The 26,202-nt window shown below is 52.5% G+C and overlaps 3 protein-coding genes across 6 annotated transcripts; 1 reads left to right on the top strand and 2 right to left on the bottom strand.

Annotated features, from left to right (window-relative positions):
• Positions 1 to 1,981: 1,981 nt before the first annotated feature.
• Positions 1,982 to 10,944, bottom strand: STX5 (syntaxin 5). 3 transcript variants are annotated; one of them, XM_043970334.1, is made up of 12 exons: positions 10,815 to 10,944; positions 9,207 to 9,302; positions 8,006 to 8,246; positions 7,465 to 7,538; positions 7,317 to 7,372; positions 6,228 to 6,298; positions 5,441 to 5,557; positions 5,302 to 5,358; positions 5,121 to 5,202; positions 4,064 to 4,170; positions 3,530 to 3,651; positions 1,982 to 2,153 (listed from the first exon to the last, which is right to left on the bottom strand). In XM_043970334.1, exons 3-12 carry the CDS (start codon positions 8,225 to 8,227, stop codon positions 1,994 to 1,996), a joined length of 1,068 nt encoding a protein of 355 aa, XP_043826269.1. In that variant the 5' UTR covers positions 8,228 to 8,246; positions 9,207 to 9,302; positions 10,815 to 10,944; the 3' UTR covers positions 1,982 to 1,993. The 3 variants fall into 3 exon arrangements, with proteins under 3 accessions (XP_043826269.1, XP_043826270.1, XP_043826271.1); XM_043970335.1 differs by lacking the exon at positions 9,207 to 9,302; XM_043970336.1 differs by lacking the exon at positions 9,207 to 9,302 and having other exon boundaries at positions 8,006 to 8,161; positions 10,815 to 10,937.
• On the top strand, positions 10,440 to 12,315 carry LOC122731799 (translation initiation factor IF-2). Its single transcript, XM_043972073.1, has 3 exons — positions 10,440 to 10,573; positions 10,671 to 11,010; positions 11,263 to 12,315. Exons 1-3 carry the CDS (start codon positions 10,440 to 10,442, stop codon positions 11,581 to 11,583), a joined length of 795 nt encoding a protein of 264 aa, XP_043828008.1. The 3' UTR covers positions 11,584 to 12,315.
• WDR74 (WD repeat domain 74) lies at positions 12,315 to 25,251 on the bottom strand. Of its 2 annotated transcripts, XM_043970338.1 has the most exons (10): positions 25,066 to 25,251; positions 21,855 to 21,976; positions 21,410 to 21,473; positions 18,316 to 18,465; positions 18,083 to 18,184; positions 14,060 to 14,160; positions 13,905 to 13,960; positions 13,624 to 13,769; positions 13,437 to 13,493; positions 12,315 to 12,510 (listed from the first exon to the last, which is right to left on the bottom strand). In XM_043970338.1, exons 4-10 carry the CDS (start codon positions 18,427 to 18,429, stop codon positions 12,328 to 12,330), a joined length of 759 nt encoding a protein of 252 aa, XP_043826273.1. In that variant the 5' UTR covers positions 18,430 to 18,465; positions 21,410 to 21,473; positions 21,855 to 21,976; positions 25,066 to 25,251; the 3' UTR covers positions 12,315 to 12,327. The 2 variants fall into 2 exon arrangements, with proteins under 2 accessions (XP_043826273.1, XP_043826272.1); XM_043970337.1 differs by lacking the exon at positions 21,410 to 21,473.
• Between the last annotated feature and the right edge of the window lie 951 nt (positions 25,252 to 26,202).

Genomic DNA, 26,202 nt, shown 5'->3' with positions numbered 1-26,202 from the left:
AGAGCTCTATAGGAAGGTGTCAAAGTAAAATAAAGGTAAGATTATGGAATAGGAATTCCAGAGGGCACAATGGATGGCCCCCCCAACACACACACACACACACACACACACACACACACAATATGTTGATTCTGTGATTGATTGGAGAGAGCAGGAAGGGTCCGGGTGGAGAAAGGGAGTGGCCAGCCTGAGGCAGCAGCCCATTCAGCATCCCGAGGGCAGCAGGGAAAGTGACGGTTGGGGTGGCTGGGCTGTGTGCTAGTTATACTATTCTTTTTTTTGTGAGGCAATTGGGGTTAAATGACTTGCCCAGGGTCACACAGTAAATGTTAAGTGTCTGAGGCTGGATTTGAACTCAGGTACTCCTGAATCCAGGACTAGTGCTCTATCCACTGTGCCACCTAGCTGCCCCTAGTAGTACTATTCTTTTTTTTTTTTTTTTTGGTTCGGGCAATGAGGGTTAAGTGACTTACCCAGGGTCACACAGCTAGTAAGTGTCAAGTGTCCAGGGCTGATGCTTTATCCACTACACCACCTAGTTGCCCCTGTGTGCTAGTTTAGGGAGTGAGGCCGGGTCAGCAGTGGCAACTTCACAGGGTGGTTGGAATTGGGGTCAAATGAGGAAATGTGCGGTGCAGACTTGAAGCACTATAGAAACATGTTTTTATTGACTTGGCCATGGGTCACATTGGTTGTGAGGGAGCGGGGATGCCAACCCAGGTCTCCTTTCCTCCAAACCTAGCCCATCTCCCCCCATGCCCCACGGCCACCCCCCCGGGGCCTCCACACCCACTCAGGAATCCCAGCTTGCCCAGATCAGATTCCCTCTGGTAAGGTGCATGTCAATGATGATCTCACAAGGATCTCAAAGCTACCTCCAAAGCCCATCTGAGCAGGGAGCATTTCCTGTCGGCTTCCCAATAAATCTCATCATTTGGACAAACTCAATGACTGGAGCCCAGGCTCTAGGTGGCAGAGCTGACTAGCCATGGGCAGCTTCCGGGAGGATAAGCCCCCTAGGGCACAAGTTGTGTGCTCAGGCAGGCCTTGGAGCCATCCCTGGCAGTGGACAGGCCATGGATGGCCTTGGGGAAGAAATCTTGAGTGTTCTTGGAATGCTGAGGCCGCTGTTGCAGGCCTGCCTGCTGGCTTCCTGGAACAGGCCTGAGGGTAGGATGCCGTCTTGCCTCCTCTTGCAAGCTGACGCTGTGAAGATAGTGCTGGGGCAAGACTTTGTGGACCTCTAAAGGAGGCTCATGAGCCCTTGGCATCCTCTGCCTGCCACCAAAAAGCTCATGGAGGAAGCAGAGCCAGCAGGCAAGGGGGCCGAGACAAAAAATTCCAAGTCCTGCAGACGCTGCCTCAGATTCTCCCACTCCCTGTGGTTTCAGGTCTAAAGGCCTTGGCTGCCAATGGGGCAGGATTGCCGGCCAATCCCAAGGTTGGTCAGAGCCCAGGAAGGCTAGGATAATCCCTGCAATGGCCCCCCTCAAATGAGGACAAGGCCAAAAGGGCTGACTAGATGTCTGGCTGTAATTCCGGCAACACGGGGATGACGGTGCCTTTGGCAAATGGACACAGTCACTAGGAGCTGATGTGGGGCTTCGTGGGGCATCAGGATGGGACCGGGGCCCTCCACCCTCACAGTAAGGACTGGGGGAAGAAGGGTAGATAGTCCAGGCCTCCTTTTCCCTCATACACACCAGCAATAGAACAGCCTTAGGGAGAGGCCTGGGTGGGCGAGGACAAAACTTCTGCCTGGGCCCTGCCCCTCTTCCCCTCTCACAGGTTCACAGCGATCCAAACCCGGGTGAGTTTGGGCAAAGGAGAGGAAGGGCAGAGGTGGGGAGGGGTCACGGAGCACGGGCCGTCTATCAGTCCCAGGAGAAGAGGGATGGCCTCCTGCCCTTCTCCCACCACCCCAGATAGGCTCAGCCACAGGGACCCCTGAAAGGAATGATTCCCAGCTGGGCTGCCTTGACCCAGGGAAGCCTCAGGCGAGGAAGACCACGAAGATGATGAAGAAAACGATGAGGATGAGGAAGATTTTGACCATGAGCCAGCGGTTGGAAGTGACAGACTGGAAATACTTGAGGATCTCTGAATGGGCAGCCTCCACGTCAAGCTGTGCTCCCAGCACGTTCTCATCGATCCTGAGTGGTGGCATGGGGAGGAGGGGAAAGAGACAGAGATGCCACCGGGTTAATGACAGGGAGCGCAGGGTCTAGGCGACACGGGCAGTTCCCATGTGGTGGGGCTGCTGGCAGAGGCAGGGAGGGCACACCTAGGTCTGTACATCACAAGCCACCGGGCTTAAGGGCCTATTGTGTGGGTGGGGGCCCAGGAAGGCCAAGTCCTCTGAGAGGGCAGGGATTGGAAGAGGGGAGAGAGAACAATTGAGGGGCTGAAAAAAGAAAGGATGGGCAAAGGTTGGGGGGGGGGCTGGGGGGAGCCCTCAGGGCTCATGCCCCGCCCCCAGGTCCTAGAGAAGAAGTCTGAACTTTCCTTTTTTCTGTTATGGGGAAGATGTTTCCAAGCCCCTTATTGTAAAACCAGGCTTGTTATTACACAGTACAGCACATCTTTCATGCACCTGGGAGTTTCTAAACTTTTTCTGAGTCATGTGCTGGCCTTTGTATGGGGTCTGCAGCCTCTGCACACCTCCAGAGATATATGGAAACTTCAACAAGTCCTGTGGTAAAATAATGGAATTTGGCAGCCGCCCAGGGGTCTGACTTGATTGACTTAATAGTCTTTGAATTGGATGTGAATGAGTAACTACGAAGTACCTACTTAAGGTGATTCGATCTTGAGCCACACCTGGTTGGCCTGTCCGACCTTAGTCTGAATTTAGCCAACCCTGAGAAGTGTCCTCAGAGGCTGTGGACTGCATCATCAACAGGGAACCAGTCTCAGCCACACTACTTGAAGGACCTCCCCTTTGGGGGAGGAGAAAAAGGTAGAAAAGAGGACCCCAACAGGAAGTAACTCTCTCACAGACTGGCACCCTTTCTCTCCCTCTGGCTTCGGCGCCGACTCCCACAGAAACTACAGCCCCCTGGTGGTAAGTTAAATCCAGCCCTTTGAATTAGCTGCGCCAGAAGCGAGTTTGGGGATTGCCGGGGAGATTATCTATTTTCCTCTTCCTGATCCCCTTGTCCTTGGACTTTATTAATTTCACCTTTGCTGTGTACTTTATTCCCATTAATAAAACCTGATTCATTTGTGGAAAAGAGGCTGTGAGGCTCCTTTCTTATTGGCCTGCGAGAAATAGCTAAAAAGGCAGTTCAGAGAGGAGGAAGTTTTGGACCTTGAGATCCCTCATTATTTTCTGAACCCCAATATTATGGCGAGCCACCCAATTAACTCTCTCCATATTAAATTTGGCCCCCACAGTCACAATGCAGAAGGGATAAGTCTATGTCCTTTTGATTACTTAAAAGGGGTCTCTGGGCTTCCCAGACACAGAACAGGCTGCAAATGCCTGCTCGGAGGCTGTCCAGCCAGGCCCCCTGCCCCCAGGGCTCACCGCTGGATGGTCTCCTCCTGCTCCTTGACCATGTGTGCCAGCTGCTGGAAGATGGACCCCAGCTCCACGATGGTGGACTCAATGTTCTGCATGGTATCTGCCCTGCTCTGGATGTAGGAATCCTGCCGGGGAGAAGAGAGAAGCGGGGAGGGGCATGTGGCAGCAGCTTCCCTGGGGCAGAGCCACCTGGCTCCTCTTCCTCTACCCTGGACCCCCCCAGGCTTTCATCACCATGGAGGGGGGTGGTGTTCGGGGGGGGAAAGCCCCCGTCCAAGCTCAGCACATCTGGCTCCACAGCCAGTGGGAGGAGCAGGACTACAAGCTTCGGGCCCCCCAGGAATTGCTCCTGGACCCAGACCCCAGGCCTTTCTGTACTACATGGGCACTGCACGTCTGACTAGCAGGACAGTTCCTCTTCACATCTCTATCTGCATGCCCAGTGCTGGGCACAGAGCTGGCCCTCCATCAATGCCTGGGATCCACTGAGGAGAGGAGAGGGGGAGGCGTCCCCCTGCCCCCTCCCCGGGTACCCACCCGCTCATCAATAAGCTGTAGCTGCTGGCTGGTCCGGGAGTCCATCATGTCAATGGCCACATCGCCTGGGGCCCTGGGCTCTGCTCCTAACACCGCGGCCCCACCCCCTGCGGGAAGAGAAAGGAGGCTGACATACATCCAATTCAACAAACCTGTCACTTGCTCGCTCTTTGCCTCACTTTCTTCAACTGTAAAATGGGGCTAAGTGCACCTTCTTCAAAAGGTTGTTGATAAGTGAAGAGCACCTTGCTCAGGGCCTGGCACACAGAGATGCCACGTAAATGCTGAACCCCTTGCCCTTCCCTTAAGTGCGAGTCTCTGGCAATACAAAGACTAAAACAAAACTGCCTGCCCTCAAGGAGCCGAGCTGCTGTGGGAATCTAGCATGTCTGGGGGGGTGTGCACAAAGTGAATCCCTGGGGGGGGGGGGAGTGAAATCCACCCCAGGCCTCATCTGCTGCCTCCAGGAGAGAAGGAAACCACATCCAGGGCTTTCCCACTTCACCAGGCAGCCCACACCAGCACCCAAAGGTTCCCGCCTTCTCATTCTTCACCTGGGCCATCCTCCCCCCCTTCCCTACTTGGGGCGCTGCCTCACAGGGCACCCTCCCCTTCCTTAGCTACCATCCCCTCCTCCTTGGCGCACCCCCCTTCATTCCACTCTCCTCTACAGACCCCTCCCCGCCAGCTCCCTGGGGAGCTCAGCTCTTGGGCCTCCCTGAGGCTCTGCATTGACTCCACGTGTGACCTAGAGCAAGTTCCTTCCTTCTCTGGGCCCAAGGCCTTGGTCGGGGTGACCACCACAGCCCTTTCTAATTGCTGGCTGTGACCTACAATGACCTCAAAATCACGTCACCTAGAAATCATCTGTCCTTCTATTAGAACCTGTAATCGCCCCGAGAGGTCCCTGAGGGGAGGGGTTTCTTTGGCCCCCCGGCCCATTCCCATAGCTCTGTCCAGAGGGGGCCATTGACAAAGACTGACTTTGGTAGGTTGGCTGATCCCCAAAGAAGAGGGGAGAAGAAGCCTAAGCCGGGGAGGGGGGTCCCTGACTCACCCAGGTGGTTGGGGGCAAGTGGCAGAGCAGCCACAGACGGGCGGGAAAACTGCTCCCGGCGGCTCCTCTGCTGCTTCAGGTTCTGGGGCGGGGGAAGGGAGGACACTGGGTCACTCGGGCCTCAGAGACACTGAAGCGGCCTCTGCAGGGGGCCTCCCTCCTCCCCTGAAAGGGCTCTTACCTCTGTCCTCACTTCTAATACAGATTTGAAGTCACTGGACATGGAGGCCAGCTTGGACTAGGAGAAAGACCGGGAGGTGTGAGGGGGCCGACTGACTGCGCCCCCTCCCCGTGCACCCTCCCTGCACCCTGAGCAGTACCTGCAAGGAGACCACAACGGTGTTGGAGTGGGTCTGCAGGTGCCGCCCGCTCTGGCTCCCCTTGGCCCTGACAAAATCCTGCAGTTGTGCGATCTGCTTGTTGAGACTGTTGATATCCTAAGGGAAGAACCAAGGAGGTGGCCAGGGCGAGCAAGGCGGGCACGCGCAGAGAAGCGGCAAACATCTCAGGCGCTTGTGGGGAGGGAGAAATGGGGGCCAGGGAGAGGAGACACCCAGACAGCCTCCAGCCAGCTCCTGGGCAGGCCTCGGGAGGCCGAGGGCGCGCTGGGCGATGGGGGCTCGCTGGGCCTGCTTTCCAAAGGTTACCTCGGGGATCCTGGGCAAAGTCTCCTCACCTGAGAGAGGAGAGAACTGCCCTCGAAGGAAGTCTGCCGATGATGGCGCCAGCAAGTGAGCAGCAGCGCCGGCCCCCTTGTCACCCCCAGGCCTCGCTCCAGGACCAGGAAACCGAGAGGCCCACAGGGAGCCCGGGAAGCTGGGGCAGTGCCGGGGGGAGGGAGAGGAGGGAGGAGGAAGAGGAGGAAAGGAGGGGGAGGGAGAGGAGGGAGGAAGAAGAGGAGGAAAGGAGGGGGAGGGAGAGGAGGGGAGGAGGAGGGGAGGAGGAAGAGGAGGGAGGAGGAAGAGGAGGAAAGGGGGAGGGAGAGGAGGGAGGAGGAAAGGGGGAGGGAGAGGAGGGAGGAGGAAGAGGAGGAGGGGGAGCAGCAGCAGCAGCAGCAGCAGCAGCAGCAGCAGGGGCCCTGAGCTCTTGCGTGCAGCCATTGCTCACCTGTTTGATGATGTAAGTCAGCTCCTCGATCTCCACAGCCTTATCATCGAAGAGGGACTTCCTCTTGGCCACTATAAAGGGAAGAGAAGGAGACAGACGCAGGCAGTGAGGACCTGGAGAGAAGGGAGGGGCAGCAGCCAGACCCAGACACAAACCAAACACGAGCAGCCTGGCCTGGGCTCTGAGGCCCCTGCGGCCGCTCAGCTTCCAAGCTTGGTTCCGGGCCCTCTGACCCTCTAGGAGGGGCTCCTTTGGCCTTCATTTGCCGCCTTCCTTCTGGCCCAAATCCATCCCCAGCCGCGGCTCCGGCCTCCCACATCCCTCTCCTACTCTCCCACCTCCACCACCAGCCTGGTTCTAGGCCCACATCCCTCCTTCAATTGGCCAGGCTGTTCAGACCCTCCTGATCAGCCCCACTGTGACCCCTGAGCTCTTACCCCTCCACCCATCACCCCCTGGGGCAGGGGGGGGCCAGGCACAGGGGGTGCTTTAAATCAAATTCTTTTCAAGATAGGGCCTCCCCATCTCCTCCAGGCAGGGGCACAGGGGCAGGGCTCCTCCTGGGCCTCTCCACATGACTCACCAGCAGAGGCCCCGTGCAGCTTGCTTCATTTCCCGTGTGGGCCAGTTTGCCCTACCTGGGTCCCATCCCATTAATGCCAAATGTACTGTGTATACCTGGTAATGGACTTAGCTCACTGCAACTTAGAGAAGCCCACTGGCCCGTGTGTGCCACCCGGCCGAGCCAAGGAGGGAATGCTTCACAGACCCTGGGCACTGGCTGCCTGACCCTCCCCGCCTCCGAACATTTGCATGACCCCCCAGGAATGGCCTCCTCCCATTCCTTTCAGACATCCAGCCTGCCCCAGGGGCTTCCAGGCTGAAGGGTACTTTGCCGGGGATCATCTCACACCCTGTCAGCCCTCACACTTGCTTAGTTCTCCTGTGTATCATCCTGTCAATTCTGTGAGGGTCATTTGTAATTCTGGCAATCCCAGAACACAATGCGGCAGGCACCTACTAACTCTGGGTTAGACTAGGACAAGAGAGGTTCCCAGTCCCTTTGGGCTAACCCCTCTGGGGACTCACAGATTGTCAGCTTCTCCAGCTTGGCAAACGTATTGCTCAGGTCCTTCCCGATGCGCCTGCAACAGAGGAGGAGGGAGTAATAACACGAAGGGAAGGGGCTAGAGGCTGGGCCCCAACATCCCACTGCATCTGGGCTCCCCCAACTTACTTGGCCATCAGGGTGAACTCACTGCGCTGCCGGACAGCACTCAAGGCTGTTGTCTTGTTTGTCTGGAGTCCGTTCTGGAAGACAACATCAGGAAGTGAGCTTCTAGAGAGCCCCCCCACCCCATTCCAGGCCTCACTGCTTGCTCCTCAAGTTTCCTAGTAAACTGTGGCTTTAATGGGGGGAGTTGTCAGGGGTGTCCCCTTCCCCTTCCCCTGAGATTCCCCATAATCTGCAGATCTCAAAGCCTAACCAGGTAGTGCCAGCCAAGGCTTTATAAATTAGGCTGTGGCCCCCAACCCAGGGGATTGTGGGCACTACTGCTACCATGTGTGCACTCAGGAACCTGACCTTTACTTTAGGGAGGGCCTTTTAGATGTGTGACAGCCTCTTCCTTTGTTTCTCACACAAAACCAAGTCTGTGTAACCTCTGAGCTTGTCAGGGGGTTCTGGGCTGCCTCTTTGAAAAACCGTGATTTCAAGCTTCTCCCAAAAGCACGTGTCCACCCTTTCTGAGCCCCTTGGTCCCGGACATCCCCCTCACCTGGCGGCTCTGCAGGGACTTGCAGGCAGACAGGAACTCCTGAGTTCGGTCTCGACAGGACATGGTGTCAGGAGGGAGACCCGGTGAAGGGGAGGTGGTGGTGGGGACACTGCCGCTGAGGCCACTGCCAGCTGCTGCAGGAGGCAGCACCTGTGTCTTTGAGAGACCCAGGTAGACTCCCTGATCCGTGTTCTTAGACCCGTAGCGTTTCCTCGTGTTCATTTAGACGCATAACCTCGGACTGTTGTGGGGGGCAAACCATCATGCTCTGTCCTTTATCTTCCCCCAGCTTCCCGGACCCTTTCCTTCTTTCCTAGCCCACCATATTCCCAGTTTCCTCTCCTACTCTTCGGGTTCACCCCAGGAAACCACCTCCAATCTGGCAGAACAAGAAAAAGACCCAAAAGAGCCTTTTGTCCCTTCCCACATTTAACTCTGCCACCCTGGCGGACAGAGAAGAAAGGCTCACGGGAAAGAGGAGCCGTCCCGAGGGGCAGCAAGGTCAGGAAGGAGAGGGCTGGGAAGCTCAGATAACCCTGGGAGAGGGAAGCAATGTCCAGGGGTTTCTTTTTACTTGATTAGATTTTTTTTTTTTTGGTGAGGCAATTGGGGTTAAGTGACTTGCCCAGGGTCACACAGCTAGTAAGTGTCAAGTGTCTGAGGTCAGATTTGAACTCAGGTCCTCCTGAATCCAAAGCCAGTGCTCTATCCACTGTGCCACCTAGCTGCCCCTGGGGGGTCTCTTTTTAGACAGGGAAGTAGAGGCTGAGACTTGATCCAGATCAAATCACACGGTAAAGAGAGGAGAGGGGCCAGGAACCAAGGACACTTTCCATTAAATCACAAGAGCTCCCTTTCGGAGTGGGGAGGGGAACACATTCACATATCCCTGGCCCACCCACTTCCCTTTTCTTTCCCTTGTTTCCCCTCCCAGCTTAACAGAGAGTGGAGGGACCAACAAAGGTCCCGGTCCAAGTCCTGCTCCCTGACAGGCTTTCCTCCTTCCTGTTCCTCCTCTCTTCTCTCCCCACATTCCCCTTCAAATAGCTCAAGAAAAGGGAGGAAAGCATAGGATAATGAGAAGGAACAAGACGGGAAAAAGAATTGTGAGGGAGGATGAAGAAAGGACCAGGAAGAGGGAGCAGAGCTCCAGGCTCCTTTACAGAGAAGGCCACAGAGACAGGAGGGAGAAGTGACTTGCCCGGGTCACACAGGCGGCCCTTTGGATGCTGGGGCTGTCACTCCGAGCTCTACGTTTTTGCATTGTACACGTCAAAAGGAGAATGGGAGAAGAAATCTGAGGAAAGAAAAGAAAGATGAAGAAGTGAAGTAGAAAATGGAATAAGAAAATAAAAGTGAAGGGAGAAGACAATGCAGAATGGAGAGAGAAGGGCCGGGAGCGATGGGAAAAAGGAAAAGGAGGAGAACAGAGAATGGGGAGGAGGGAAAGGAAAGAGACTAAGCTGAATGAGAGGGGGAAGGAGGAAGGGAAAGGATAAAGGAGAGGACGGGTAGAAGGAAGAAAGGAAAGCCTACTGTATGCTTGGAACTCTGCTAAGCACTTTTGAAACATCTCATTTGATCCTCACAACAACCCCAGGAGACAAACAGGGCTACTATTATCTTCATTTTACAAGTGAGGAATGAGGCAAACAAAGGTTAAGTCATTTGCCTAGGGTCACCTCCAAGCCCAGCTCCTCGATCCCTGCCACCTGGCTGCCTCACCTTGGGAGGGCAAAGGGGGAGAAGGGAAAGAGCTGAGAGGAGGAATGGAGGAATCAGAGGGAAAAGAAGGGTTGGGAGAAGGGAAAAGGGAACCGGGGAGGATAAGAGAAAGGAAGGTGAGGGAGAGAAGAAAGGAGAGAGAGGGGGAAAGGGAGAAGAGCAACAGAGGAATGAAGGAGAAAGAGAAAGAAGAGGAGAGAGAAGACAAGAGAGGAAGAGGGGGAAGAGGGAGAAAAGTGGGGAGGTAAGAATGAAAAGGGGATGGAGGGCAGAAAAAGGGGGAGGGAACGGAGAAAAGGGAGGGAGAAGAGAAAAAAGGGAGGGAGGAGAGAAAAGGGGGAGGGAACAGAGAAAAGAGAGGAAGCAGAGAAAAGGGGAGGGAGGAGAGAAAAAGGGGAGGGAAGTCTGAAAGAGAAAAGGAGGAGGAAAATGGGAGAGGGCAAGGAGGGAGAAACACTAAAAGGAATAAGGGAGGGCTGGAAGAGGGAGGAGGGGGAGAGACTGAGGAAAATGGGGGACTGAAGGAGAGGAACGGGGAGGGGAGAAAGTAAGAGAGGGGAGTGGGGAGGAGGGAGATGAAGAGAGGAGAAAGAAGGGGGGCTGAAGGGGGACCAAAATGGGAGGGGGAAGTGACCAAAGGGGCAGGAAGAGAATGGGGGAGTTAGGAAGGGGGCCAGCAGGAGAGAATCATCGAGCGGCAGGAGGGAGGATGGAGCAAGGACTAAATAAGGGCCGGAGGAGGGCTCAGGGGCAGAGAGAGCAGAGGGGACTCCGTTTGGGGGCTCCCAAGAGACCAGGACGGAGTTCAGGGGTACCCTCCAAAATATTTATCCGACATCGGAAGTCCCGCCCCAGACTAAACCCCGCCCCCTCCCCGATTTCAGGCAACGATTGGCCGCCGCCGCTATCTTTCACACCATGCGGCGCTCTGATTGGGCAGGGGCGGCATCGCTCACCAGCGGCTGGACCGGCAGAAGTCTCCGGTCTCCCCGAGTCGGTCGTCGTCCCCCCATCCCCGCCCCACCGAGAGCCGGCCGCCCTCGGCCCTAGAGTCTCCCCTAGACTTGTCCGGGTCGTCTCCTACCTCCGCGCCGCTGCCTACTGCCGCCGCCTCCGCTGCCCGGGCTGATACAGCTTCTTCCCCCGGGACTCAGCCAGAGAAACGGGACCCAAGACCAGAGGCTGACACGTCACCTAGGCGTGGTCCCGCCCCCTCAAATGACGGCAGCGCGCCGCCACGCCCCCTCGTCAGCGCCGGAGGACACGCCCCCAAGGCAACAGTAAGGATCACGCCCACTCGCTCCCGAGGACTCCTTGGCCACGCCCCTCCCCGCCCGACTGCGCCCCTCGCTTCCAGCAGACCACGCCTACTAGCCGGCTTGATCCCACCCACTCCAAATTACATCTCCCTCCTCTAAGGATACCCACGATGCCACGCCCCTTAGATTACATCACCGCCTCCGGAGGAGCCTTAAAGGGCTCGCTACTAGGATTCGCGGGTCCTGCGGACCAGGTCCTTCCATTTCTCTTAGGGGAAACGAAGGCCAACCAGCCCCGGCCCCGCCCCCCGGGTTCCGCACGCCCCGCACGCCGAGAGCCAGGCAGGCACCATCTCTGGGCTCCAGGTCGCTTTTATTCTCTTCTCCGGGGGGCGGGGCGGGGCAGGGCCGGGGTCCGCCAGGGTCATCGCTGCTCCGGGTCTTCCTCTACCTCGGGCAACGGTAACTCTTCCTGCTGCTCCGGGCCCGCGGATTCGGCTGCTTGGGGGTCCACAGACCTCTGAGCGGACGGGTCCCTGGCGACAGAGGTCCCCTTCACCGTGGACTGCTTACGCGTGGAGCCCCGGCGGCTGAACATGGACAGCCGTCGCCAGAGCACCGTGATGATCAAGCTCTCGTTGGACTTGCGCGACGGGTCGTAGCGGCCGGCGCGTCCTGCGGGGCGGGCAGGGGGCCGGGAGAGCCGGGCTGCGGGGCCCCGTTCCCCACGCCCTCCTTCTGGGGGCCCCCGCCTCCCTCCTTCCTGCGCGCCTAGTCTCAGATAGGCCGGTTCCTCCTGCACGTCAGGCTCGGGGCCCGGACCTCGACGCCCCCCTTGTGGGGAGCACCCGCCTCCCTCCTAGATTGGGGTGCACTCCAAGGCTCTTTTCTGCGCATCGGCCACTGCATCCAGCCCCTCCCTGTACCACCCCTTTAAGCGGGGTTGCCATGCATCCGGACCAAGAAGGCCACTCATCCGACCCCAGGGCAGCCATGCAGCCCCTTTGCCATCCTGCCCCAGTGACCTCCTCCCCATCAGACCCTCCCGACCCTACCTTCCATTTCTGTCCCAGAGTAGAGGTCATCATTACTCCTGTTCTTGGACCTGGCACAGCCCATGACCCCACCACCGGCCTGGAGTCCTGGCAGCCATCGCCCCTCCCCCGTCCCGAGGCTTTTGTGACGTCAGAGCCCCCCTCCCCCCACACCAGCTCCCCAGCAGGCTGCTACCCTTAGGACCCCTGGCTGGGGCTCTCCCAAGGGTCAGGCAGCTGGTTTTCCATCTACTCCCTCCCCCAAAAGGAGGCAGGGTCACAGAAGGGGGAGTGACTTCTTTATTTACAAAGAGGGGGACAGAGGTGAGGGGCCACCCAGCTGCTGTTGCTTCTTCTTCCCCCCAGGCTGGGCTTCCAGGGGCTTCTGTCTCCTCTTGACCCCAACAACCACGGGCTCCAGTGAATCCCACAACTCATCATTCTCTGCTTCTTCTGAGGGGACTGGGGCAGGCTCTCTGGGCTCATCCTGGTAAGTGAAAGGGAAGAAACGTTAAGAGGTTTGCCTTCTTTGGGGGGTAGCGGGGAGACCACTGAGAGGCTGGGACCCAAAATCCCTCCTCTCTTAAAGGAAATGCTCTCCAGGCCAGGGCCTCCCCCTGCCCCAATCTGCCCACTGCCCTCTCCCTCCCCATTCACAGCCCACATCTGCCACTTTTACAGCTGTGTGTCCTGGCCTAAATCAGTCTCTCCCTTTAGTGTGTTTCCTCAGAGATGAGCTGACCAACTTGATCCAACTCTGAAGCCTGTGATTTCATGCGGCTGGCTCATAGGATGAAAGCTTAGAGCTGGAGGGGAACTTAGAAGCCTTCTAGTCCAAGGCCCTTCGTGTTACAAAGGAGGAAATTGAGGTATGGGGCAGTTAAGGGAAGGGAATAAGTGTTAAGCCACTAATATGTGAGACAACATGCTGAGCTGTTCTTACAACTTCTCATCTGATCTTCACAACAATCCAGGGAAGGACATGATATTACTGGCACTCATTTTACAGTTAAAGAAACTGGCAAACAGGTGAAGTGACAGGCCCCGAGTTCCCGGCTCCAGCCCCAGTGCAGCTGAGTGCCCCTTTACCAAGGACAAATGTAGTAAGTATGTGAGCCTGGGGGTGGTTTGTAAGCCAGGTCCCTGACACCAGGGCTGGTGTTCCTTCCAGCAGCTTTGCCTCCCTTGATCTCTACACAAATCACCGCCTTGCCTCCTTTTGCTCAGTTCCCTGGGGTCCAGCTCAATGTCTCCCTCCTCCAGGGAGCCCTGTTTACCACTGAACTCATCATGAAGTAGGAGGGTCTTCCCCGCTCCTCTCTGCAGGACTGGCTGCATGCTAGGTTCCATGTTTGCACCCCAGCACCCACTAGACAGTAATAAACAAATGTGGTTGGATCGTGTTGTTCTCACCTCCCAGTTGTCCCTGCCTGACAAGAGGAGACAGTTCAGCCGTGACTTGAGATAAACCTGGAAGAGAGAATTAGGGGTTGGGAGTGAAAATGGGGGGAGGGCCAGCAGGCCCCTTCCTCCTCCCAGACGCCCAAGCAGGTATGAGCAGGCTGGCACTGGGTGAGAGGTGGGATGGTGGGTGTGTCACCTTGTGTTCCAGTCCTCGAGGCTCCCGAAGTCGATGCACACGCAGAACTCGGTCCAGGCCACAGGAAGCAAGAATAGGCTGAGTCGGATGGCACTGCAGCCCCCGAACACTGCCTGCCAGACCCTTTAAGCAGCATACCAGGCGCCCTGGGGATTGAGGGGCATTTCGAGGACAGTAATCAGGAAGGGCCAAGGCCCCACTGCTGCCGCCACCGCCAGCCAGTCTATCCTTCCTCTGCTGCAACCTCCCAGTTTCTCCAGGCCCCCCTCCACCCAACTCACCTTGCCGAAGGTCAATTTCTGCCAGCTGCCCGTGGGTGTTTCCCACAACCACAGAACTGTGGAAAGAAGCCCAGAGGACAGAGGGAGATTGACATGAGCCTGTCTTCAAGATCTCCACCCCTGAGCCCACCAAGTTCCCTGCTCCCATCACTCACGTGCCCCCTGGAGTGAGGGTCATGGCCATCAGGGGATATTCTCCATAGGTGGCTTCCAGCACAGGCCGCCGCTGTGGGGAGGCTGGGTCATACACTCGCACCTAGAAGGAAATCAGGACATTCATGTGGTGTGACTCAGAGGCCAGGGTCAGAGTGGGGGTGGGAGGGCAGGGAGGTGTTATAAACTCTAGTGTGCTTATGGCCTTCCCCGGCTCTGGGCATCAGTTTCCTCATCTGTAAAATGGGCTGGGGAGGGGAAACTGGACCAATTCTATCATCTGTAGGATCCTTGGAGGATGCAGAACCTGTCTGCATGCCACCAGCTGTGGCTCCAATTCCAGCGTGAGCCAGACTGGCCTTTGTGGCCTGCAAAGTGTTAGCCAGAGAGCCCTGAGTTTGGGGGAAGAGATGGGGCCATTCCACTCTGGACAGAAACAGGAACAAGAGCAGTGGGCCTAGCCAGCCTAGAGAGGAGGATCTGAGTCAAAATGCCCAGGGCACTGCTCTCTCCCAGAGGGGACAGGCAGGCAGGGAGGCCTTAAGCTCAGACTGAAGGGACAACAGGGAAGAACTTATGTTCTCATGAAAAAAGTACCGTCAGGTCAGTCTGGGTGACCCAACAAGCCCCCACTTCTTCACCGTTGGTAAAAGCTAGGGCTGGTCACCAGTCCACCTGGTTTATTCAGCAGAGGCAAAGACCAAGCGAGGAGGAAAAGGGTCTGCCTAGTGAGTGACAGGGCCTGGTACAGAACCTTTTGTGTCACAAACCCTTTGTGGGCTACACTATCTTGGAAAGATCATAAACCATGACCAGGCTGGGTTAATACCAGCAATGTCCTTTACTACAGTGATTCAATACAAGGAAGACTATGAATAGAATAAAGCATGTGAATAATAGACTATATTGCTTCAAACTGTATTAAAAAGAGGTAATCGCCCCAACAATCTTGTACCGCCTAAGAAATAGAGTGGCAGGTCAGTGGAATACAGTAGTTACCAACTGCTCAGTAGTAAGTGAACACAGTAATCTAGTGTCTGATCAATCCAAAGACCTGAGCTTTGAGGCCAAGAATTCACTATTTGACAAAAACTACTGAGAAAACTGTAAAGCTGCTTGGCAGAAACTAGGTAGAGACCAACATCTCACATTTCATACCAAGATAAGGTCAAAAAGGCTACATGATATCATATGCAAATTAGGGGAGCACGGGATCATTTTTACCTGTCAGACCTATTCATAAGGGAAGAATTTATGACCAAACGAGATGTCACTAAGATGTAAAATGGATAATTTTGATGAAATGAAAAAGCTTTTGTAGAAATAAAACCAATGCAACCAGGATCAGAAAGCAGAAAACGGGGCGGGGGAAGAGAATATATTTACAGCAAGTTTCCGATAAAGGCCTCATTACTCAAACATATAGAGAACTGAGTCAAATTTTAAGAATATGTTTAACTTATATCAAAGGATATGAAAGTAGTTTTCAGAAGAAGAAATCAAAGCTATAGTCATAAAAATGCTCTAAATCACTAGTGATTACAGAAATGCAAATTAAAACAACTCTGAGGTACCACCTCACACCTATCAGGTAAGCTATGACAGAAAAGGAAAATGATAAATGTTGGAGAGGATGTGGGAAAACTGGAACACTAATGCATTGTTGGTGGAGCTATAAACTGATACAACCAATATAAGTAATTGTAATTTGGAATTATGCCAAAGGACAAATTAAACAGCATACCCCTTGACCCAGCAATACTACTACTAGGTCTGCATCCCAAAGAGATTTTAAAAAAACAAAAAATATAGTTGCTCTTTCTGTGCAATTTCTTTTGGAAATTGAGGACACGGCCCTCAATCAGGGAATGGCCGAACAAGTTATGGTAAATGATTGTGATGGATTTCTATTGGGCTATAAGAAATGATGAGAAAGATCCTGGAAAGACATAACTGATGCAAAGTGAGATGACCAGAAACAGGAGATAGTACTATACACAGTAATAGCAATACTGTGTGATGACCAGCAGTGAATGACTTAGCTATTCTCAGTAATACAGTAATCTAAGGCAGTTCTAAAAGACTCATGATGAAAAATGCTGTCTACCTCCAGAGAAGGAACTGATGGAATCTGAGTACAGATTGAAGCATATTTTTAAACTTGTATTTTTCTTGGGTTTTTGTTGGGGGGGGGGGGTGTCATCTGTTTCCTTTCACAACATGACCAATATGGAAATAGGTTTTGAATGACTACACATGTACAAATTGCTTGCCATCCTAAGGAGGGGCTAGAGGAGAAAGGGAGAGAATTTGGAACTCAAAACTTTAAAGAAATGTTAAAAAGTGTTTATATATGTAACCGAAAAAAGATTAAAAAAAATATAAGAAATAACATGATGATATCCATAGATGCCCCAAATCCCAAACTCATTTCTATTACACTGTAAAAACAATATAAATAGGGGCAGCTAGGTGGTGCAGTGGATAGAGCACCAGCCCTGGATTCAGGAGGACCTGAGTTCAAATCCGACCTCAGACACTTGACACTTACTAGCTGTGTGACCCTGGGCAAGTCACTTAACCCCAATTGCCTCACCACCCCCCCAAAAAGACATATAAATAAATGGACCTTTCCTAATGCAGTATTTCAATCTAAGAACAAACATATGTAGAGTAGAATAAGTTAAGAGGCCTTTCCAGTAAGATCAGGGGTTAGCTCCATTTGGGGTTTTCTTGGCAAAGAGAATGGAATGGATTGCCATTTTCTTCTCCAGCTCATTTTACAGATGAAGTAAACTGAGGTAAAGAGTTAAGTGACGGGGCAGCTAGGTGGCGCAGTGGATGGAGCACCGGCCCTGGAGTCAGGAGGACCTGAGTTCAAATCCGGCCTCAGACACTTTACACTTACTAGCTGTGTGACCCTGGGCAAGTCACTTAACCCCAATTGCCTCACTGAAAAAACAAAAACAAAAAAAAGAGTTAAGTGATTTGTTCAGGGTCACATAGCTGGTTCACATCTGGTCTCTGGTCCTCTGGAACTCTAGGCCTGGCATTCTACCCACTGTACCAACTAACTACCCTCAAGCAAGGATGCCAAATATTAACAGTACTATTTAATAGTAACTTGGCAATGATCTCTACCTCCCCCCAAATATCAAGGGAAGAAACCTAGACAAAGACTGTAAGATGACTACTTTTTGTCCTTCAGTCCCTCAACAACCGCCTGCTGGAAAGTGCGTATCCAAAGATATTTCCAGCCTCCTCATCCTGTCCTGAAAATGCTCTCCTCTAAGCCTAATTCCAGTCCTCACAGCTCCCCCACATCTCCCCATGCTGCCCTTTCTGGCTCTGACATGTCTTCTGTCTGACCCCTTCTCTCACCTGTGCTACACCCTCAGGGACTCTTCACTGGAATTCCTGCCCTGTATCCCTCCCCAGTCATTCCTCCCCCAGCTGCCAAAGTGCTTCTGCCTAAGCACGGACCTGTGTTATGTTCGCTTAGGACTCCCTACAGCCGTGAGAATCGCATTAAAGCTCTTGTTTGCCTTTTTTTTTTTTTTTTTTTTAGTGAGGCAATTGGGGTTAAGTGACCTGCCCAGGGTCACACAGGTGGTAAGTCTGAGGCCGGATTTGAACTCAGGTACTCCTGACTCCAGGGCCGGTGCTCTATCCACTGCGCCACCTAGCTGCCCCTCCTGTTTGCCTTTTAAAGTCTTTCACAACTGAGCCCCTAACAACCAGGCCTCTCTAGGACTGACAAACTGGCACCGAATTCTCTATGTCCAATGTCAGTACATTGGCACGGGCACCCTCCAAGCCTGCAATGCTCTCCACCACCCCACTCCCACTGCTGAAAAAAAGTCTTCTCGGATTCTCCCTCCCTCCTTTTTTGGTCCTTGTATCCCCAACTTTGTACAGTACCTGGGAAACAGTAGGGGTTGAATAAATGCCCGTTGCATGATTGAGAGACTAAGGGCTAGACTGCTGGCTAAGCAGCAGTGCAGCCAGCATCTCTGCTTTCTTACCTGGTGATGTCCAGTGCACGTAACGATTTTCTGTGACCCTGGGAGGAACTGGATGTCCTGGTCCCAGATGGGAACCCGGAGATTCAACCAGTCATTGCGGACCTAGAAAGGAGACACCTGGGTCAGACCTGTTCCTCCTTGTCTAGCAGGGACGCTGCAGAAACTCCTATAATCCCTGCCCCCCAAACCCCAGCATCTAGCTTGACTTCCCCTGCCCAGACTCCATCACTCACATTCTTTGCTTTGAATATGGGCTCCTGGGACAATGTCTGCAGGTCCCACACCTTCAGTGAATTCTCCTTCCCACCAGTGGCCACAACTTGGGGTCGATCGGGGTCCTGGCGCATCCTGCACACACTTGGACCCACACTGAGCTCTTTAATCTGTGACAGAAGGGAACACAGGAAGAAATCTCCTGCTGGGATCATGGTATTTTAGGGCCCAGAAGGAGCCCAGAGATCAGAGACGTCAGGCAGGATACCTGCCAGGGAAGGTTCGCTTCCTCCCAAAGACAGAGGCCAAGTCCCTAATACAAAAGGGCAGTTAGTGGGAGGTAGCTGTGGCAACACCACGAAGGGCTGGACTTAGAATCCAAGGACCTGGGTTCTAAACTGCCACTCAATGCCTGTGGGAGCAGGGAAAGTCTTTCCCTCTCTCTGGAGAACGAGCAGACTGAGTCCCTTCCACCTTCAGACCCTGTGGTCCAGCCCCGCTCCCACCTCCAAAGTCAGAAAAGCAAAGACAAGCCCTCAGCACAAACTCTCAAAAACTGTGGGGAAAAAGCCAGTCCTTTGGGAAACAAATTTGGAACTCTTCCCCAAGTCACTGAGCTCCGCACACACCGACTCCAAATACTAGCAGTTCTGTACCCCAAAGAGATCAGAGAAAGGAGGGAAGGACCCATTGGTACAAAAACCTTTCCAGCAGCTCTTTTCGTGGTGAAGAATTAGACACCATGGGGATGTCCATCAACTGACAAATCCCAGAGTGTGGATATGATGTCATGCTACTGGGTCTTTACAAAAGACCAAAGGGACAGTTCCAGAGACGTGGAGAACAACTTACACAATCACAACTGTGCCATAAAGAAAAATAACTTCCAAAGACTTAAATCATTGATTGATGCAATGACCAACCAATCAATCAAAATCCCTGAGGACCAATGGATGAAGCAAGCTGTTCACCTCCTGACAGGGGCCAGGTAGACTCAGGATGCAGGAGGAAACAGGTATTTTAATGCAATCTGTTTTGCTTGACTATGCCTACTGGTGATCTGAGATATAGTAACAACCCATTAAAGTAAGTAGACTCTTCTCAGTTTTGGAAAAGCATGCCTATATAAAGAACAGTAAGGCAGTATTATCTAGTGAACTACATCAACTCAAGAATTTGAGAAAATTAAGTTTTTCAGGGTTAGAGGAAGAACTGGCAAAAAACAATTTGAAGGGGCAGCTAGGTGGCACAGTGGATAAAGCACTAGCCCTGGATTCAGGAGGACCTGAGTTCAAATCCAGCCTCAGACACTTGACACTTAACTAGCTGTGTGACCCTGGGCAAGTCACTTAACCCTCATTGCCCTGCCAAAAAACCAAACAAACAATTTGAAGGGGCAGCTAGGTGGTGCAGTGGATAAAGCACTAGCCCTGGATTCAGGAGGACCTGAGTTCAAATCCAGCCTTAAACACTTGACACTTACTATCTGTGTGACCCTGGGCAAGTCACTTAACCCTCACTGCCCCACAAAACCCAGTTTGAGCTCTCACTGGTATTCTAGTAAAAGTAGGTAAAAGTTCAACCCTAGTCACTACTGTGCCTGCTTAATAGACTTATTAATATTAACTTCTCTATCCCGTTTTCGATCATGGGTTGCATGAAGGTGTATGTGGATGGGAGGAGTAACACATCAAGGAGAATTTAGTTAGAACTCTTCTGAGAAGATTGTGAACCCGATGTAACTGACCTACGGTGACTCGGGGGAGGGACTTACTGTGTTAGGGCTTAGGATAAATATGGGCTGCCCACTCTTAGCACTTGTACTCACTGTTTTATTTATTTTTTTTTTAATGAGGCAATTGGGGTTAAGTGACTTGCCCAGGGTCACACAGCTAGTAAGTGTTAAGTGTCTGAGGCCGGATTTGAACCCAGGGCCGGTGCTCTATCCACTGCGCCACCTAGCTGCCTCCTCACTGATTGTTTTTACTGTGGGTACCCCATTCTCACGAGAATGTAATAAAAAGCTTTTGTCATACCAAAGTTGCCTCTGAAAGAACTTATTTTGAGAAGGTGGTCAGCACTTCTTTCTCACAGTGACAAGAGTTTTCACCCCATTTCTCCCCTACCCCCAACTGGGGAAAAAAGAGATTAAAAAAACCAAAATTCTATTTTAATAAAAAGAAACATTACAAGGCTGATGGAGTTATCACCTGTTGGGCCCTTTTGGGAAAGAACCATGGCTTTATCCCAAGAAACCCTTTTCTTTCTTAGAGACATAAAAGGACTTGTCTTTGCAGAAACATTCATAGAAGCATTATCTTTAACAGTAAAAATTGGAGACAACCCACATGTCCAACACATGGGGACCGACTGAACAAACTGTCATGGAATGTTACTGCATCCTGGGGGGCAGTTAGGTGGTCCAGTGGATAGAGCACCAGCCCTGGATTCAGGAGGACCTGAGTTCAAATCTGGCCTCAGACATTTAACACTTACTAGCTGTGTGACCCTGGGCAAGTCACTTAACCTCACTTGCCTCACCAAAACAAATAAATTAATTTTTTTAAAAAAGAGAACTAGAGGGGCAGCTAGATGGCGCAGTGGTTAAAGCACTGGCCCTGGATTCAGGAGGACCTGAGTTCAAATCTGGCCTCAGACACTTAACACTCACTAGCTGTGTGACCCTGGGCAAGTCACTTAACCCCAATTGCCTCACTAAAAAAATTTTAAAATTTATTAAAAAAAAAAAAGCGAACTAGAAAGAACAGAAGAAATACAGGAAAACAAAGGAGATGCAGACTGAATAAAGAAACAAATACACATTCAGAGAATGGTAAAGACAATGATAATGTCCATAATGAGAAATAACAGCAATAGAATACTAAAGAACATTTTCATAAGAAGAAATGGAACCCCCCAAAATGATTGTGTTGCTGCTTATTAATCGAGCTACACAACCAAGATTATGGACAAGTTCCACAAATAATGGAAATTGAGTTTCACATGTTCTTTGATTTTGTTTGAACATCTGGATTCTGTCAAACAAAAACCAAACCCAAAAATAACCCATCAAAGGACTTTCCAAAATAAATCAAGGGAAAGAAATGCCCTTACATGTTCAGAGGAGTCCTCAGGCCAGACTCGGAGAATTCCAGACTCCACACATGTGATAAGACAGCTGCAGAATCAGTGGGAATGGAAGAGATTGAGGGTAAAAAAGGAGGTGACAGATGAACTCCAGCTGAGCCCCAGAAGGAAGGACATTCTGCTCTTCCGTGCCCTGTGTGAGCTCAAATCTCAAACCTAAACCATGCACCTCCCTCCTCTGCCTCTTCTTCCTGGCCCAGTTTTAAGGGCTCCCAGTGCATCCCCCAAGTCATATATGGTCAGGGCTACCCAGGAACATGGACTAAACAAGGAAGCCCAGGACCAGGATCTGCTGGGGTGGGGTGGGGGTGGGTACTGAACTCGAAGCTGGCAGGAGAGGAGAGATTGCCCAGACAGAAGCCAGGATTGGGGATGAAGAGGGGAAGAAAGGTAGTGGTTTGGGGGCCCTTACCCATCATGCTTTGCAAGCCCTCGAAAAGTCCCTTCTCCTCCTGGACAGCACCTGCTCCTCAGGAACTTGCCCCCCTCTGTGCTGAAGGACTTCACGGTCCCGTTGGCACAGCCGATTAGAATCTGGGGGGGGAGGGAGAGGGTACTGGATTGGACTCAATTCACAAACATTTCTCCAGGTTTCCTCTGGTCCTATTTAAGCACCTACTATGTGCCTGAAGCCATGTTAAGATTGCCAGGGTTCCTAACTTCACAGAGCCACTGGCTAGGACACAAACACAGACAACTTAAGCAGGGTGGGCCTGATTTGGTCAATGGGGCACCAACAGAGGGGAAGGCTTCTCTTCACACTGGAAGAGCAGCTCACAGTACTGCTGGGAACATCGAGAGGTGAACTTGGGGACTATCTGCCTCCCTGGCTGTCTGCCCAGCCTCTTTGTCAAGGTTCACCTGATCCCCCCAACCACTAATGCTTGTGAGCCTTTCCCAGACAACCCTGTAAAGTAACTACTTTATGCAAAGTGCTCTGCAAACCCTAAAGCACTCTATAAATGCCAGCTGTTATTCCTGATGTATTCTAATAGTGTTGCTGCTTTATTATTATTTGTACTTTTATCTCCAGCACCTACACAGGGCCTGGCACACAAAAGCTTGAAGCTGATTGCTTCTGTGAAATTTATCAAAAAAGGTAAACTATATAAAAGTTAGGATGAACAGGATATCAGAAAAACCTGGAAAGATCTACATGAACTGAAGCAGAGTAAAATGTACTGTATACAAAATAACAGCAATAGTGTAAGATGATCTGCTGGGAAGCACATGGTTATTTTCAGCAATGCAATGATCCAATATAACTCTGAAGGACTTATGAAAATTGTAAAACAGATTGAAACACAATTTCTTTTGACAGTTCCTTAATCCAAAGTTTTGTTTTTATCTGTTTTCTCTCACAACCTGGCTAATGTGGAGATGTTTTCCATGACTACTCATGTATAACATATTGAATTGTTTGAGTTCTTGGGGGTGGGAGGTGGGAAGGGAAGGAGGAAGAGAATTTGGAACACAAAGTTTTAAAAAATTGATGTCAAAATTTGTTTTTACATGTAATTTGGAAAATAAAATTCTAAACAGAGGGGAAAAAACCCAAAAAGTTAAACCAAGGCTAGAATAGGGTGGTAGGTCAGGAGAAGGGGAGAGATGAAGACCTCTTGACCAAGGCCTCTCATTGTCCTCTCTCTCTGTTTTACTCCTCTCGGATGCTCTTAGTGGGTAGTGTTCTACATATTACTGGAGGACATCATCTGACGCCTGGTGCTGAAGAGCCCACCCTGGGCTCTTGAAGAAAGCTAACCCCATCCAGCCCAAAAGGCCTGCCCTCTCCTTGGGCCTAGTGTCTACTGCACAGATCAAGTGGGGAAATTCCTGATTTTGTATCTTATATTTGATGTTACTTTGTAAATGATTTTATTCTGTAACCATATTCTGTATGGTTACAGGCCTCCTCTTGGTCTCAGAATAGAGAAGCTCCTGAGTTCAAACGTTCAGCCTCCCCCCCTTAGATGCTTTCCCATAACCGATGCATGTTATCCTTGAGAAGTGGACTAGCTGGCCTTGTCCCATCTTTAACCTCATCCTTTTACAAGGTGCTTTTATCCAATCCCCAGGTGCCAGTGAGTCTGCATACCTGACCTTGGGATGCAGCTGGGACCCACATATTTATCAAAGCATTCCTTAGAGACACACAGGTGGTCTTCATCCCACGGGTGTGCTGTGCCCACTTTCTTTAATGGAAGCAGTCGAGATCCCTTTCCCCTGTGGTGCCAGACTATTGTGATTTTTGTTCTGTGCTTATAAAAATGAGTCCCATCCTCCAAAGCCATTGACCCGTTTTATTGGCTTGTAGCACTCCTGCTAACCATGCTCTTCCTCAGAGAAACATGCCTGGCTTTAACTTGGTTTCTAGCTCTCACCACCATCTATATAGATAGGTATATAAAATAGGTACACATAACCTTTTACTGTGGCCACATTTTTTGTGGACCCCCCTCCCCATTCAGTTACCCCCAGTTCATGAAGCTTTGGTCTAAATGACCAAAAGCTCAGCCCATCGTTCGAGGCCTTTTTACTCTGCTCCTGCCAAGGTCTCTACACTCAGGCCAAACTGGCCTATTTGCTGTCACACAGAAGGGCACCCCCTCCTTCGAGGCTGTCTTCAAAGTCTCCCTCATCTTCCCCTGAGCCCTCCAAGTGACAGGGGCATTTCCCCCTCCTGGAGGAGAAAAGACACCTGGATTTACAAGTCCAGCATTCAGGTCTCTCTACCTCTTCCTCCCTGTCTGACAGTGGAGAAGGTACTTATTAACCTCATCAGGCCTCAGTTTCCTCACCTGTAAAATAGGGATGGAAAAGTTGCTCTTCACTCAAATACCCAGGACCCTTCTCCAAGTCCCATCGCTCACCACCCCCCAGCCCCAATCATAGTGGGCATAACATGCACATCACTTTACAAATATTTCATTTGCATCAACTGAGAAGTGCTTTGCCAAGTCTAAACAAGACAAATGTCAGCTGTCGTGTTACCATTAGGACAGACCATCATGATCTCCCCCTCCCAGGTGCTAGAGGCATAGCCTCCTGCTACCCTCCCGCTTCCCCACCCCAGTGGGGGGGGGGGGTGTCGATGAGAAAGGACTAGACCTCGCACACCAGACACGAAGGCATCGTGCTGCTAGGTGACCCTGGGCAGGTTCCTCGGATCCCCGGGCTGCTCTGCCTCAATTTCCCCGGAGAGTTTCCTCCCAGATCAGTGACACTGGCGAGGAAGCGGAGGGAAAGGGCCCAAGCTCGGAAAGGGGGGTCCCCTATTAGCGCAGTTCGCTTCCTCAAGGGTTCTGCGCCCCTTTCGGCGTCTTGGGCCCCTGCCCAGAATCAGGCCTTTAAAGGCACAAAATAAAAGACAAGAAGAGTCGTACAGCGCTCTGGGGCCCGAAAGAGCCTGGGGTGAGGGTGGGGGGTCGTTGTGCTGGTGCCCCCATCTCATTTAGCCCTTGAGGCAGCTGAGGCCAGGGAGCCCCCCCATCCGAGAGGGAGGCATCCCGGCGGGCTGCGTGGAAGTGGAGGCGGAGGCAGCGGCGCCCCGCCCCTTTCCCAGGCCCGGTAGCCCCTTCATTACCTCCCCGCCCCACCCCACCCCCAACCGCCCGGGGCCTCACCTGGCTCTCGGCCGCGTCCGCCCAGCACAGCGCGCTCACTTCCTCCTCGCGCCGAGGCCTGCCCGCCGCCTCCGTGAAGTTCACCGCCTGCTTCCGGACCAGGTTCACGCCTGCGGCGGGAGAGCGCGGGAGTGAGCGCCGCGCTCCGACCCGGCCCCGGCTTCCCCTACACCCCGGCCCAGTCCCGCTCACCCTTCAAGATCCCGGTCTCAGAACCGACCCACACGTGATTCCAGCGCGCCGACGCCGCCATGACACTTCCGGCAGGCGACTTCCGGGGCGGAGCGGGGGAGGGGGGAAGGAGAGGGCTGTTCTTCCTACCATCGCTTCCGGCCCGCCGTTCTGGACTACCGGATGCGATGCGACCCCAAAACCGTCCGGGCAGGAAACGATGGTCGTTCTAAGGGACGTTCCGGGAGTGGTACCATAAAGTGCTGGGCAGGCTGGGGGCTCGCTCGTTTGTGTATTTCAGTCCTAAAGAGTCCGAAGTGAGAAACGTCCCAGAGACTGGTCTATACATTAGTAAGGAAAGAGTTGCTTCTCACTATATTCTCGCAAATTCATCCTGCCTACTGCTAGCTCTCTACACACACACACACACACACACACACACACACACACACACACACACCCCAAAGAGGTTCCTTCCAGCCCTAAATCTCGTAGGAGCGGTAAAGCCTATGACCCTATCATGAGTTCCACTTTGGACATGTGAGGGAGGAGTGGGAGGTGCTGATGGGAAACTGGACCAGAGAGCTACGTAATCCATCCTGGAGGACAGTTACCAAGCAGGCCGTTCAGAAAAGGGAGTTGGACTGGGTTGATCTGACTGGGCAGACGTCTGCATAGAGACAGATGAGCCTGGAGCCCATCAGAGTAGATGAGATTTCCAAGGGGCATGTGTGGAGAGAGTAGTGGATACAGGACCAAGCTAAGGATGACACTTGCAGGAGCCATCCCACAAGTACATGGGACAGGCTATGGGCCAGATCTGGTGACTTTGGGCATTGGGCTTGGTGTCTGAGCGGAGGGAGAGGGCCACAAAGAGGACGACATGGGGGAGAATCAAACAACTCATGGAGAGAGAGAAGCCACAAAATAGAGAAAGAGTCCAGAGAGGAACACACCCAACAACTG

This window comes from Dromiciops gliroides, chromosome 6, assembly GCF_019393635.1.
Source record: "Dromiciops gliroides isolate mDroGli1 chromosome 6, mDroGli1.pri, whole genome shotgun sequence".
NCBI classification, from domain to species: Eukaryota; Metazoa; Chordata; class Mammalia; order Microbiotheria; family Microbiotheriidae; genus Dromiciops; species Dromiciops gliroides.
This window is presented reverse-complemented; position numbering and strand designations above follow the sequence as displayed.